General features: G+C 36.8%; 1 protein-coding gene across 1 annotated transcript in view; it reads left to right on the plus strand.

Moving 5' to 3' along the window:
* The window catches only part of LOC116723394 (ephrin type-A receptor 6), a 191178-nt gene extending 178866 nt beyond the window's left edge, over positions 1-12312 (plus strand). Inside the window, exons 12-17 of the mRNA XM_032568240.1 lie at positions 1484-1545; positions 2455-2664; positions 5194-5343; positions 8545-8738; positions 8989-9138; positions 10295-12312. Of these exons, the coding sequence (XP_032424131.1) occupies positions 1484-1545; positions 2455-2664; positions 5194-5343; positions 8545-8738; positions 8989-9138; positions 10295-10409 (881 nt within the window). The 3' untranslated portion in view covers positions 10410-12312. The remainder of the gene's footprint in view (positions 1-1483; positions 1546-2454; positions 2665-5193; positions 5344-8544; positions 8739-8988; positions 9139-10294) is intronic.
* Positions 12313-12807: the final 495 nt, after the last annotated feature.

Raw genomic sequence — 12807 nt, forward strand, 5'->3', positions numbered from 1 at the left:
ATTACCGCAGATATTTTATTGTCATAATTTTTGACGTATTATGTACAGTGTTCACCATTAGGGAGACTTAATTTGATATTATATTTCCTCCGTTTTTCATCCCCGAGCACAAGAAATATTTACTAGCGTTTTCCTACATTGTGTATCGATATCCGTGTTAATGTTTCATCTCTCTTTCTTTGTCATTTTTACGTTTTTGCATTTGCTGAATTACACAGTCACAAATGATGAATGAATATTGTAAGTGATTTATAATCTTACTTCTTGGTCTGAAAAACTTGACATCAACTTTTTCATTTTAACTCAGACTTTTTATTTCTTGTGTAAAATAATATGTTGAAAAAAAGGCTTTTTCAACACATTTTCCATAATTTTATAAACCAATCAATCAAGTTTTACCTTTTTTAGGTCATGCTTTGAGATCTCAGTATTCCATAATTTGTTGTATTTTTAAGAAAAAAAAGACTTTAAATGTAAGAGTTAAGACAATCACTTCAGAGCAGAGCTGGGTAGTTCCTCGTTAGTCAATCACATTTACTTTTAGGAGTATTTTTACTACGCTGTACCTTTTACTTTTACTTGAGTAATTTTATTATGAAGTATCGCTATTCTTACGTTCACTGAATGAAAAACAAACATGTTTTAACCAAAAATTCACCAGACACAGAAACACACCTGCAGCTTTTGTTAAAGTTTCATCAGTTTTATATTGAAAGAAACTGATTTGGACAAAAACTATTTTTTGCCTGATATTGTTATTTTTTATTACTTTTATGAATTATTGTCACTTTGTCCTAAAGATACCAAATTTTCCACTTAACTTTATATTTTGGTCCATCTGATGATGTAACTTTTAAATATTAAATGATTGATAATTTGATCAGTTACTCAGTACTTCAATAAACTTTTTACCAAATACCTTTTGACTCTTACTTCAATAATTTCTGGCTCCTTTTTACTTTTACTTGAGTGCAATTTTTGCGTACTCTGCCCACCTCTGCCTCAGAAACAAACTGTTATTTCTATTTTGTTACAGGTTAGTGTCGCCTTATCAGCAAACAAATTTGGACAGTTTCCTTCTAGTAACTCACACCACTGGGATCCTCTGTTCAAATCAGCTAACTTTTGCTCTTCACACATGGACTAAATATTGATCAGGTCTCATGTTGCTTGCTGAATATTTTAAAAGAAAAACCATGTTTGCTTGATGGTACCAATCTGCCCCCATGTCTCACTCACTTTAAACAATATTTTCTTGAGTGCCGTATTTTTCAGCGGGATATTAGTCCATGAATGTTAAAAAATACTAGGTCTCATACATGAATGCTAAAACTAGATCACTGTTGAGATTTACTTGTAAGTCTTATTTGTGTTTTGACATAGTTTGTTGCTCACCACTCCATCCTTAGTTAATAGCAAAGTAAGTTTAAAAAATCTATTTATTTGGATGAAAATGATGTGTGTTGTTCTTGTGTGTTTGCAGGCAGGCCTGTGATGATCGTTGTGGAGTACATGGAAAATGGATCGCTGGACTCGTTTCTTAGAGTGAGTGTTCAACATATTACACCGTTATGATTATGTCCTCATGAGCATGGCCTTAACCATAAATATATTTTAGTGCCGTGGGCCTATCGTTGTGCCAGCATCATGGTTATACCTTGGATGCAGATACTTTTATGACTTATGAATAATGGAGCATATTTGTTGGAGCATATTGTCATGTCATTTTATTGCTAACATAATTCTGAACAACCCACTTTCTTTCTTCCAACATATTTTGTTGGTGTAAAAAATCCCATTGAAAAATTGTTCATGCACACGTTTGTTCTACATTTTGTCATGATGCTAACACAAGCTTTTATGTATCTTGCTAGAATTTTCTGTGCAGAATTTTGAAGTGGAAGAAAATTGCTACATAATTTTAAAAATTTGGTACAATCAGAAATCTAAGCAGTGAGATGTGGATTTGTATTCAGACACATTGAATATATTAAATGGAGCCTCTTTTATCAGAGCACAGGGGGATAAAATCAGTGAAGAGGTCTGACTTTTTTTTTTAAATAAAAATCCAGTTTTTACTGAAAAACTGGATTTTTCAATGAAAATCAGTTAAATAAAACCCAGCCAGTGTCTAGATATAAATTTAATTAAGAAGTGCTACTCATTGATTGTTTACATTCAATCTTACGACCCTTTTTGCAAAGGAGAATGTGTCAAAATGCTTCCAAATACGCAGACATGGTAGAAACATAAACAAACGACAAATACATACTACAATTTTGTGAAAAAACCCTTAAAAGTATTCTGTTTTCTTCCACTTCAGCGTTGCGCACCGTTACTTAAAATCCCAATAAAGTCCATTGAAGTTTGCTGTTGTAACATAACCAAATGTTAATAGTTCCAGCAGCATCTCTGTCCCTTTTAATTCTCAATGTTTCCCGTTTTGTGTGGCAGCAACATGACGGTCACTTCACAGTCATCCAGCTGGTCGGCATGCTGCGTGGCATCGCCTCGGGCATGAAGTATCTGTCAGACATGGGCTACGTTCACAGAGACCTGGCAGCCAGAAACATCCTGGTCAACAGCAATCTGGTGTGCAAAGTGTCAGACTTCGGCCTGTCCCGAGTGCTGGAGGACGACCCAGAGGCTGCGTACACCACAACGGTACTCCTGACTCCAGACACAGAAATGACGATGAGACGTTTGCATATTACAGCAACTCACATCATGAATGAGGATATTACTCTCGTCTTCAGGTTATTCCAGGGATATAACTTCTCTTTTAATCCAACTAAAACAGATTTCACCGTAAGCTAGAGTTAATCCTCTAAATGCAATGTGAATATATTTTGTTTTCCCTTATTTCAGAATCTCATTATTTAGCTGGATTTACCTTTCAAAGTTGACAAGTATAAGAACTTGAAAATAGATATGTAATGTATTTTTAATCAGAAAAGCTTCTTACCATTTCATAAGTAGTATGACCAGTTTTACTAGCTTTGTATATGACATAATTTGATGGCATATGTAGTAAGGCTGCGTTCACACTGCAGACTGAAGTGACCCAATTCTGATTTTTTTTTTTTACGTAATGTGATCTGTATCTGATCTTTTCATGACAGTCTGAACAGCACAGGTTGGACTCATATCCGACAGGTATCCAATTCAAATGCGACCTAACGTTCAGGTCACATTCATCTGAACTGAACGTACCTGATGCTGGAAAAATCTCACTATTCTGCGCCCTGATACGCGCTAGCAGGACGTGTAACAACTACAACGGACTATAATGAGGATTAAGTTGTTAATATGCTACTCCGGTCGGACAACAACTTCAAATGCTCCACCGTTAGCCTCCATGTTTACTTCAACAAACACTGAGCACTTCTTCTTTTTATGACGGTTGGCAGAACACTGAGAACGCTGATACTATTGCGCCCTCGACTGCGCATGCGGGACACTTTCAGGTCCTTTGCCCGTTTAGACTGAAGAACACATACAGGTCGCATATGTGTGGCAGTGTGAACGGCCCCGGCAAAAAAATCTGATTTGACAAAATTTTGGAATTGGGTCATTTAAGTCTACAGTGTGAACGCAGCCAAATGATGATTCCACTGAAGGACAAATGTTAGAATAAGCAAAGTGATGTGTCCTTCACTACAAGACAATCACACCTTGGCATTTAATTACATATTCTTTAAAAGTTGGTTTCCAGGACTCTATTGCTGAAAAGAGTGTGTTTTATATATGTCCCAGAGCTTGGTGTTGACTCCCATCTCCTGGTTTGTATTGAGGTTTTTGTATGAAGGAACTGGTGTGTTTATGGCTCAGAGTTGAACTCTCTGTTCCACAAGTCAGTGGTTAAACTCCAGAGAGGGGAAATGAAAGGCGAAGGTAAAGACAGGATAAAATCTCATGCCAAAGCAAAATCTTCAGAATATGGAGCTTTTTTGGACAACAGTGTCAAAAGTGATTGGTTTAGTGTTTTTTAAATGGCCTGATTTGTGCCCGAGTGTGCTTTAAAAACTCGCAGGATGTGGTCCATTTCAAAGGTTTCAGTTTTCAATTTTCAGCCTTTGTGCTTAGGCCTTTTCACTTTGGAATAATAACATGAATCCTACAGTTAGGTGTGCACACCGGTGTGGAAACAACCTTTTGAAGTGAAGGTTTAAAAAGAATATATCTAGTGATTCGGAAATAAAATGTCATAAGAAAAATTTTGCTATAAATGCTCTTCAGAAGTGAGCACTTTACTGCAGGCAATAACATTAAAACGACTCACAGCTACCAAAGAACCATTTAGGATCTTGTAAACCTTTGCAGTTTGAGGCCTATTTGTTTAATGAGACTATATGTTAAAGTGGGATTTCAAATCCTTCTCAAACTAAAGTTTAAACCCTGAGCTTTGGTCACATAATCCTTTTTGTTGGATTCATTTCACAAAGATTCTAAATATAAACGAAAATTGGGAAACCTGAGATGCTTTGAAGATTTAAATTGAATATTTGGCGGTAGAATTTGGAAGAAAAAAAAAGTGCAGTGGAAATCATTATTCATTGAAGTGACAAAGTCAAAGTAGCAATAACATCTACATACTTTAGTACATTTTGGTTTGTGGCATTTTTTTTTAGAGACATTTAGTAAAAGTACTAATTATGTGAATATTTACGCTGCAAATAAAACTGCTAAAGAGACATTGTCTAAAGCAAAAACTTGTGCCATTGTCAAAAAGGTTTTTTTGTTTTTTTACAACAAAATGAAACAAACTCTTAAAATCAGACCAGAGGGGAAATATCATACTTTTGTATATTGACATGGACCCTACTTGTCATGAAAACCACACAAAAAGAAGAAAAAGTTATTGATTAGCTCAAGCAGTTTTGCCTTGTTCAGTTTCACTTTCACTTTGAAATTATGAAATTGATCTTGGAAAGATCACGTTTGTTGGGTAAAATTGAAAAAAGAGCCAAAACTGTAATCTATAGTCTGTGCTTGTGAAGAATTGGCTACTTAAAATTGATTAATTCCTGACATGCAAAATACACCAGCAACAGGTATCGGATCAATCCTGATTAAAAATGCCAAATATTTAGACCCCAGGGATTGGTGTGCCACACCCCTATTTATAAATGGTTATTATTAAATGATCAGCAACTCAACTTATGCTACTTTGTCTTATGGTTTTATCTAAAGGGAGGTAAGATCCCGATCCGATGGACGGCTCCAGAGGCCATTGCATACAGAAAGTTTTCCTCGGCCAGTGATGCGTGGAGTTACGGCATAGTCATGTGGGAGGTGATGTCCTACGGAGAGCGGCCATACTGGGAGATGTCCAACCAGGATGTGAGTATTACGCTCCATTCATGTTACTGAAGAAGTGTCAAAAATTTTATAAGAAACAGTTTACATTGTTTTTATGGTTTAATTTTTGAGATCAAATATTAAACAAGCATTTTTGTGTTTCCATTTGGGTCTCAACTGCTTCTAAAAACAACCTAAGCATTTAAATAAAACACACAGACACATTTTGGCAATAGGTTAGTGTTTTTTTGGCAACTGGAAATTGAACCATTTCAAAAACCTCCTTACTGTTAAGTCACATTCAATAGGCACTGCGCCGTTACCTAGCAACCCCAGCCAGCCCTGACCGTTACCTAGCAACCCCAGCCAGCCCTTACCGTTACCTAGCAACCCAAGCGGAACTTTAGTTTGGTAGCTAGCTGATTTTTACCAATGGCTGCTTGAAAGAACAAGTGTTTTGTTGTGAACTTACCACTGAGAAACCACTTGTTTTATTGTTGTTGGTTGTGTAGGAGGTTCTGTCAGTGTAAACTTTGAGTTGGGAGGGCGTGATTGGAGCAGCTTATTTGGATTAAAGTGACAAGAGGAAGGAGCTCAAAATAGGCAGAACTTGGATTAAAATCTAATAATCTAAGGATTTTGTGCATGAAATATGTAATGAACACATTTTGTATGGCCCACACACCTATCCTAAGCTGTTCAAAGAAGCATAATAGGTCACCTTTAAGTAACTAGAGTTTAAAGTTTAATAATCCTTACTTTGTGTTAAAGCAGTGTACGAGGAATCCATAAAACCTGTTCAAGATATTACGTCTTGTTTATTTCAATCTTTTTCACTCTCTGTGAGCACGTATTGCTCAAATGAGGACTTTGTTTTCATTTTTAGAAATAAAGGTTGTTGCCCTTTACGCTACTCTGCAGCAGCTGGCTTACATCAAAAACCTACCTCTAAGAGGCGGGAGTTTAGGAGCAGAAATACATCCAAAAGGATAGAAAAAGATGACGAAGAGAGAATGGAAGTTCAGTAGAGGTCAGAGATTCGGAGGACTTCAGAGAGTCCAGTTTAAAGCTGCGGATCAGTGTGGCTGAGAAACCCACTGATCCCCAGGCTGCGGTCAGGGATTGGAGGGACCACGGTGGAGACAGATTCATCCTTCTCTCCGCTGAGTGTGAAAGCTCCAACCTAATCCCTTTGACCCTTTACACACAGACTCATGCGCATCTATACGAAAATGCCCTGCATACACACACATGAGATCCCAGGGTTTGGGAGGGATTTGTGCTGTTTGGGAATTGCTTAGAAGTGCTTTCCAAGGCAAAAAGGCCAGCCAAGGCACAAAACTAGCCGAACGCTATCTCCTCCTGGTCAGCCACTTATCGCTGCACCGCTGAAAGATACATGCAGATAGTCGACTGCCTTGTAGAGAATCTGAGAGATGACATATGGAGGTTACAGCATGTTATCTTCTGTGATAATACAAGGATTTACACTGAGAAGGACACGTGGGAATTGATTGATGGAGCAGTTTGAGAACAGCATCAAAAAGAGGGACAATAAAAATATAATCACCTATATAAATCTGGAAAGACATCTTTCACACACTTTTAAATGTTTCCTTAAATGCCTTTGGAACTCTTTGTTGATTGTAACCATAAAAAACTAATCAAAGTTTGTTTTTTTTAAGACTTTGCTGTCTGTTATTATTAAAAGTGGTTGTTTTATGTGTTTAGTAATCAATTAATTGTTAACTGCAGTGTATAGAATGAAAAAAATGTCAATTGCTGAAAGAACTAAATATTCAGAGCAGTAATTCAGCCAAAACTGTACAAAAGGTATAAACATTTTTGCATTTAAGATAGAAACACCTTCGTCTATAAATAGATTTTGGCCAAAACTCCTGAATTGACACAATGTTGGCTTCACACAGTTCAGATTTACTAAAGGAATGCTGTGTTGTTGCTTTTTAGTCAATAAAATCTTTATTTTCTTATATGCAATAGTAATTAAATCATTTGTCTATTTGAATCTTTTAATATTGCTAATATTATATATAATAAGCTAAACTGGTTAAGTGAAAAATCTGTGGCATGTGCTATTTTTATATTATATTAATCGACTAATTGTCAGTGTAATTGATAGATTAATCAATTACAAAAATAATCTCTTGCTGCAGCCCTACTTTCAGAATATATCAGGATATGCATGGACGCTTAGTTTGTTTTAGTTATTTATTTAAAACATTTACATTCACATGATTATGATTAGATAACTGTCTGAAAAGGCGTTAGGCAGAAGTATAAACTTATTTGATCCTTCCCTCTTTCTTTTATGTGTCTTACTTCACACAATTTTACTTAAAGAAAAGGAAAAAGTACATATATTGAACGTGAAATAAAGAAAATTCTGTTGCTTTTATCCTTATTTAAGACTAACTTCACCTTGACCAACGAGTTTCTTTTGTATCCTGTTATTATTTTTGTTCAAAATTCAAAGAAAGGAACGATCAAAGACCTGGGTTAGATAGCACAACTGCCTGGCTTTTTTCTCAACGTGACCTCGGGTCAAACAGAACTCCTGCTGGAGTCAAAAGGCTGACAATCCATCCAGTCAAGAGACAGAAAGATGAAAGTGGCAGAACATGATTGGTTCCAGAAAATAAGCTGCCTTTTCTTCCCAATGTTTTCTTCCAGCTGATGTTTGGCTCTCTGGTTCTCCTTTTAGGGGTAATTTCTTATTCAGAAAACTATTTTCTCTTTGTTTGGAGCAGTAAGAATGGAAAAGAAACTGTGAAGTAATTAATATAATGTGTTTTATTTGCTTGATTGATCATAGATAAGTCTTCATGTAGAAAAAAATTAAAAAATCTCTTAATTTATTCCTCTTAAGATTTAACCTTGATAGGTAAAGAATGAATGTCTCCGACTGATTTCTTGATAAGTAATGGTTAATTTCGGATACTTTATCAATGCTATGTTAAAGATTCAACTGAACATAAATTGCGTGAAAATGCTCTAAATAATTAGTAGATAGAAAGCAGCGTCCTTGGGCCTCGTAGAAAGAGTGAAACAGCAGAAGAATCTGTTCTCCAGAACATGAGCTGAGTAAAGAAGGCAAACAAAAACCTCCCTCTGAGAGAACTCCAACTTTTCGACCTAACATATCGATTTCTTTAGCTAAGTCGATTCTTACAAAGTGGCCTTTTCTCACGTTAACCCTTTTATCACACCCAATTATTTCTCCAGGTGATTCTGTCCATTGAAGAGGGCTATCGGCTGCCGGCACCGATGGGCTGCCCTGTGGCCCTGCACCAGCTGATGCTACACTGCTGGCAGAAAGAGAGGAATCATCGACCGAAATTCGTGGATATCGTCTCCTTCCTGGACAAACTAATTCGTAACCCCAGCAGCCTGCTGCCGCTGGTAGAGGACCTCCAGAGGTACAGTGCCGCAGATGTCCTGATGAAACATTAAAAGGAAATCAGCTTGCTTTAAAAGGATATGTTCAGGGAAGGTTTTTCTATCTCTGAAAGTACTTTCCCCTCTGGGCAAAATCTGAGGGGGGATTTGTGGTTTCAGGTAGAAAGCTTTGTGTCGTTTCTGCTGGTTTTCACATTCTCCTATCTGTGGTCTGAATTCATGCATGATCTAACATTAACTAATCTTCTGTTTTTTTCCCCCTCATATCAGTCTACCAGAATCCCCGGCGGAGGACATGGATTACCCAATGTTCATCTCTGTTGGCGACTGGCTGGATTCTATAAAGATGAGTCAGTACAAAAGCAATTTTATGGCAGCAGGCTTCAACACATTGGATTCTGTGGCGAGGATGAGTATTGAGTGAGTCAAAGTGCTTTAAAAAAAAAATCATTACCTAATGACAGGAAGAAAAGCATAAAATCAAAAGCACAGATGGGGATATCCTGACTACGTTTGCTCTGTGTAAATGAATAAACCTGTATTGGTTTACTGTGCAATCTCTTGTTGAGTGGGGTTTATATTGCCTTGCCAAATTGTTGATTTATTGTTGATTTCCCTTGAGATCTTTTAAATTTTGTCACCTTAAAACAACAAACATGAACTTTTTTATTGGGATTTTGTGGCACAAACCCACACAAAGTAATTTATCTGTGGAAGAAAAAAAAATGACTCGGATATTAAACTCTGATAATCCTCAATAAAACTCAGAGCAATTAAATGACTAATAAAGAGTATGGCTACCAAGTGTAAGATTAACAATTAAAGACGATCTGTTATGTGAAATTTACATTTTGCACGTTTTTGTACTTCCATTTTTGTATCAGCTTAAAAAAAAGTCAATGTGTTTTTTGGCCATGAGTTAATGAATTTTGGTGTCTGGAAAGTAGGGCTGAAACGATTCCTCGAGTGATTCGACTACCTCGATTAGTACTTTGCTTGCTTGTGATTCTCTGCTCACATGTCACCAGCTATTGTTATTGTTATGTAATTAAAAATGACTAAATTAATTAAATACAACATATAAATACAATTGAAAACAATGGGTGGATAATTTTTATATTTAATGGTGCAGAAGATAATTTTTGTTTCTGCCAAAGCAACTCAAGTCTATTTTTCCTTTATTGTGCTTCTAATTACAAATAACCCTAAAATGTTATCAATACTCACAAAACATGGTAGTACAACTTATTATTTTTAATTCCATGTGTTAAAACATGATTGGAGAGATCATTCAGAATCTGTAAATAACTCAAAACGCCCCAAGTGCGGAGAATATGGTTCTCATTAGGTTGAACAAAGAAAACAAGTCCATTAAGAGACTGATAATTTAATCTCCGGTTGTATATATCAAGGTGTTGTTGTAGGTGGTCCGTGAGTGTTTGTTAGATGAGTTAAATGGTCCTCAGCCTGAAAAGGTTTGAGAAAACTGCTGTAGATAAATCAAAACAAACATGCCGTCATAGTTGAAGTGTTTCTCTGTTTGTTTCTTCCGTCTGTGTTTCCCGTCTTGGCCTAGAGATGTGAGGCGTACTGGAGTGGAGTTGATCGGCCACCAGAGGCGGATCATCAGCAGCATACAGACCCTTCAGTTTCAACTACTGCACGAACAGGAGAAGGGCTTCCATGTATGAGGGCGCCCATTTTTGTTGCAGACTGGGACGGACAGGTAGTCGAGACAGGAGGAAGTGAAGTCTAACCCAGCCGAGGGACGGTCTACAGCCTGTGCCTGAGTGTCAAGTCCTCATCTCATGCAGGACGTCATTGAAAGGACTATTCCAGCATAATTCTTCCTGGTCTCCTACTGTTCCCTTTGGACTTTTTTTGTACTGAACACCCCATCATTTCGTACGCCTGGTTCTGCCAGACTACTTCGGCCTGATTGACTCCACAGACTGGCCCAGGCCCTCACTTAGGGGAATGTAATGCCTTGTTGCAACAGCCGTACTTTTTGTGTGTGGAGCAACAATACTAGAAATGTAGATTTGCAAATGTAATCTACCGAATCTTTGGACTTTGTTTTCTTTTTCTTGCTCATGTAGCTGCTATCGGGTGTGCAATCTATCTGTTTTTGTCCTTTGAAAAGAGAAATAACCTCAGTATTTTTTAGTTTAGAGTTTTATTATTTAATATAAAGGTTTATTTGGATTGTTTTAGTTACCTGATGTCCAGAGAATCTGGTACACTAATACTTGAAGGAAGAAGTGAAAAGTACGTTATAGAGATTTACTGAATGTTTAAAAGTGTATAGACAGTTAATTATTATTATAACCTAATATCAATATATGTGCAGTCGTGTATGTGAAAGCCCTAGTAAATCTGGAACTTATTTAAATGTTTTATTTATTTAAGATTTTTTTTTTTAAATCTAAATCAGCAATACAGTATTATGCAGTCACCTCAGCATCTCCGTGGGAGATGAATCATGAAACGACAGACTTCCACCGGTTCCTAATGTCTTGCAGAAAAATCACCCTGCAGGTCTGACGGTTTTTAGTAACCAGTGTAGACACAGTCGTGTGATCAACTTTACTTGGCTTTGTTTCGCTTTTGATTGTGAATGTTAAACATTGCCTGAAAAACTCCACAAACTCCACTGTCTTACTATATGAATGTTCACAGAATTTAGGTATTTCTAGTTGTTTTTCTTTATCTGGAGAGCTAACAAGGACTCACCCGGTTCTTCCTGTCTCATCATGTCGTTTTGCCTCTACACACACACTCAAACACAGCCAAAAGCCTGCAAAATTCGTCACATTTGATTTGATTTCTACAACTAACTCGGCTTGTGAGGATAGAGGAAACAGACAATTTCTGGTAGATTTTAACAACTGCTTGTGCATACTTTGTGGTCATGTGAAGATTGTAGCAATTGTGGCAGTAAGCTTAGTTCGATATGAAGTGGGAATAGATATGTTGGCAGAGAGCAACTAATATTACGACTGTTTTGGCCAAGAAGAAAGAGAGGCGCGCAACATAAGCAGCAGCATTATATTTCATCTTGTGTCATTTTAACATGAGCAGAAACACACAAACACACACGGAATGCCTTACAGTCTGTTAGCCTGCAAGCCAGAAACACTTTATAGAAGTTCACAAGTTTTAGTGCAGTCACAGGACCTAGTTTTTTGTTTTGTTTTTGTTTTTTTTGAGTTGTATGAAAATAATTATCTGCAGCTTTTATAACTCACAGATTAAACCCAACTGGATCTGGAGATGTGTGCCTTTTGGGTCACAGCGAGGTCGGTCATGCACACACACACACCTCCACCCAAACACACACACACACACGCTCACAAACACCCACCCCTCTACATGAATTCTGAGGTTATCAGATGCTGTTTGTTTAGCATGTTCTACTGCTGAGCAATGTTAGAACGTTCTTTTGTACAAAGTACAAGTATACTTATTATAATTCTTGTATTTTATTTTTCTATCATTTCCAAAGAGATGTTGTAGATCTTGCACACTGTAAGAGGCAGTTACAGCGGATATTTATTTGCAAATAAAGATGAACGGTTCTGGTGGCTGACTGCTCATGGGATTTTGATATATTTCCAGGAGAGAGGGTGACAAATATTTTGTCAAAGTTGGCTTAGAAGATGGAAAGCCATGTTTCAATAAATTTTTCAGTGAGTATATTGCGCTTAAACCAAAACCAAGGAAATTTTGTCACATTATGACCACAGACAGTAGTGTCATAATTTTGTGTGTAAGACCATCATAAAGTAATGTGAAGTGGAAGAAAACTGATAAACATTTATTACGTTTGTAATTTTCTTTCTTGGCGTGTCTTTACCAACTTTTCACATCTAATGAAATTATTCCTTTTAAGCGACCCAACCTCAGTCTGATCATCTGTGATCATCACTACTTATCACGTTAAAATGTATTGATCTCAACCATTTCTCAAGTCTTTTGCATTCTCTAAAAGCTTTTCTTAAATAATTTTCTTGTATTTTTGCTCCATTAATCTTTGCATTAACTTTCCAGTTTCCCTGCTGAAGAAAGTTGTCCAACAACATGTTTCAG

The sequence above is a fragment of the Xiphophorus hellerii genome, chromosome 7, assembly GCF_003331165.1.
Source record: "Xiphophorus hellerii strain 12219 chromosome 7, Xiphophorus_hellerii-4.1, whole genome shotgun sequence".
In the NCBI taxonomy this organism is placed as follows: Eukaryota; Metazoa; Chordata; class Actinopteri; order Cyprinodontiformes; family Poeciliidae; genus Xiphophorus; species Xiphophorus hellerii.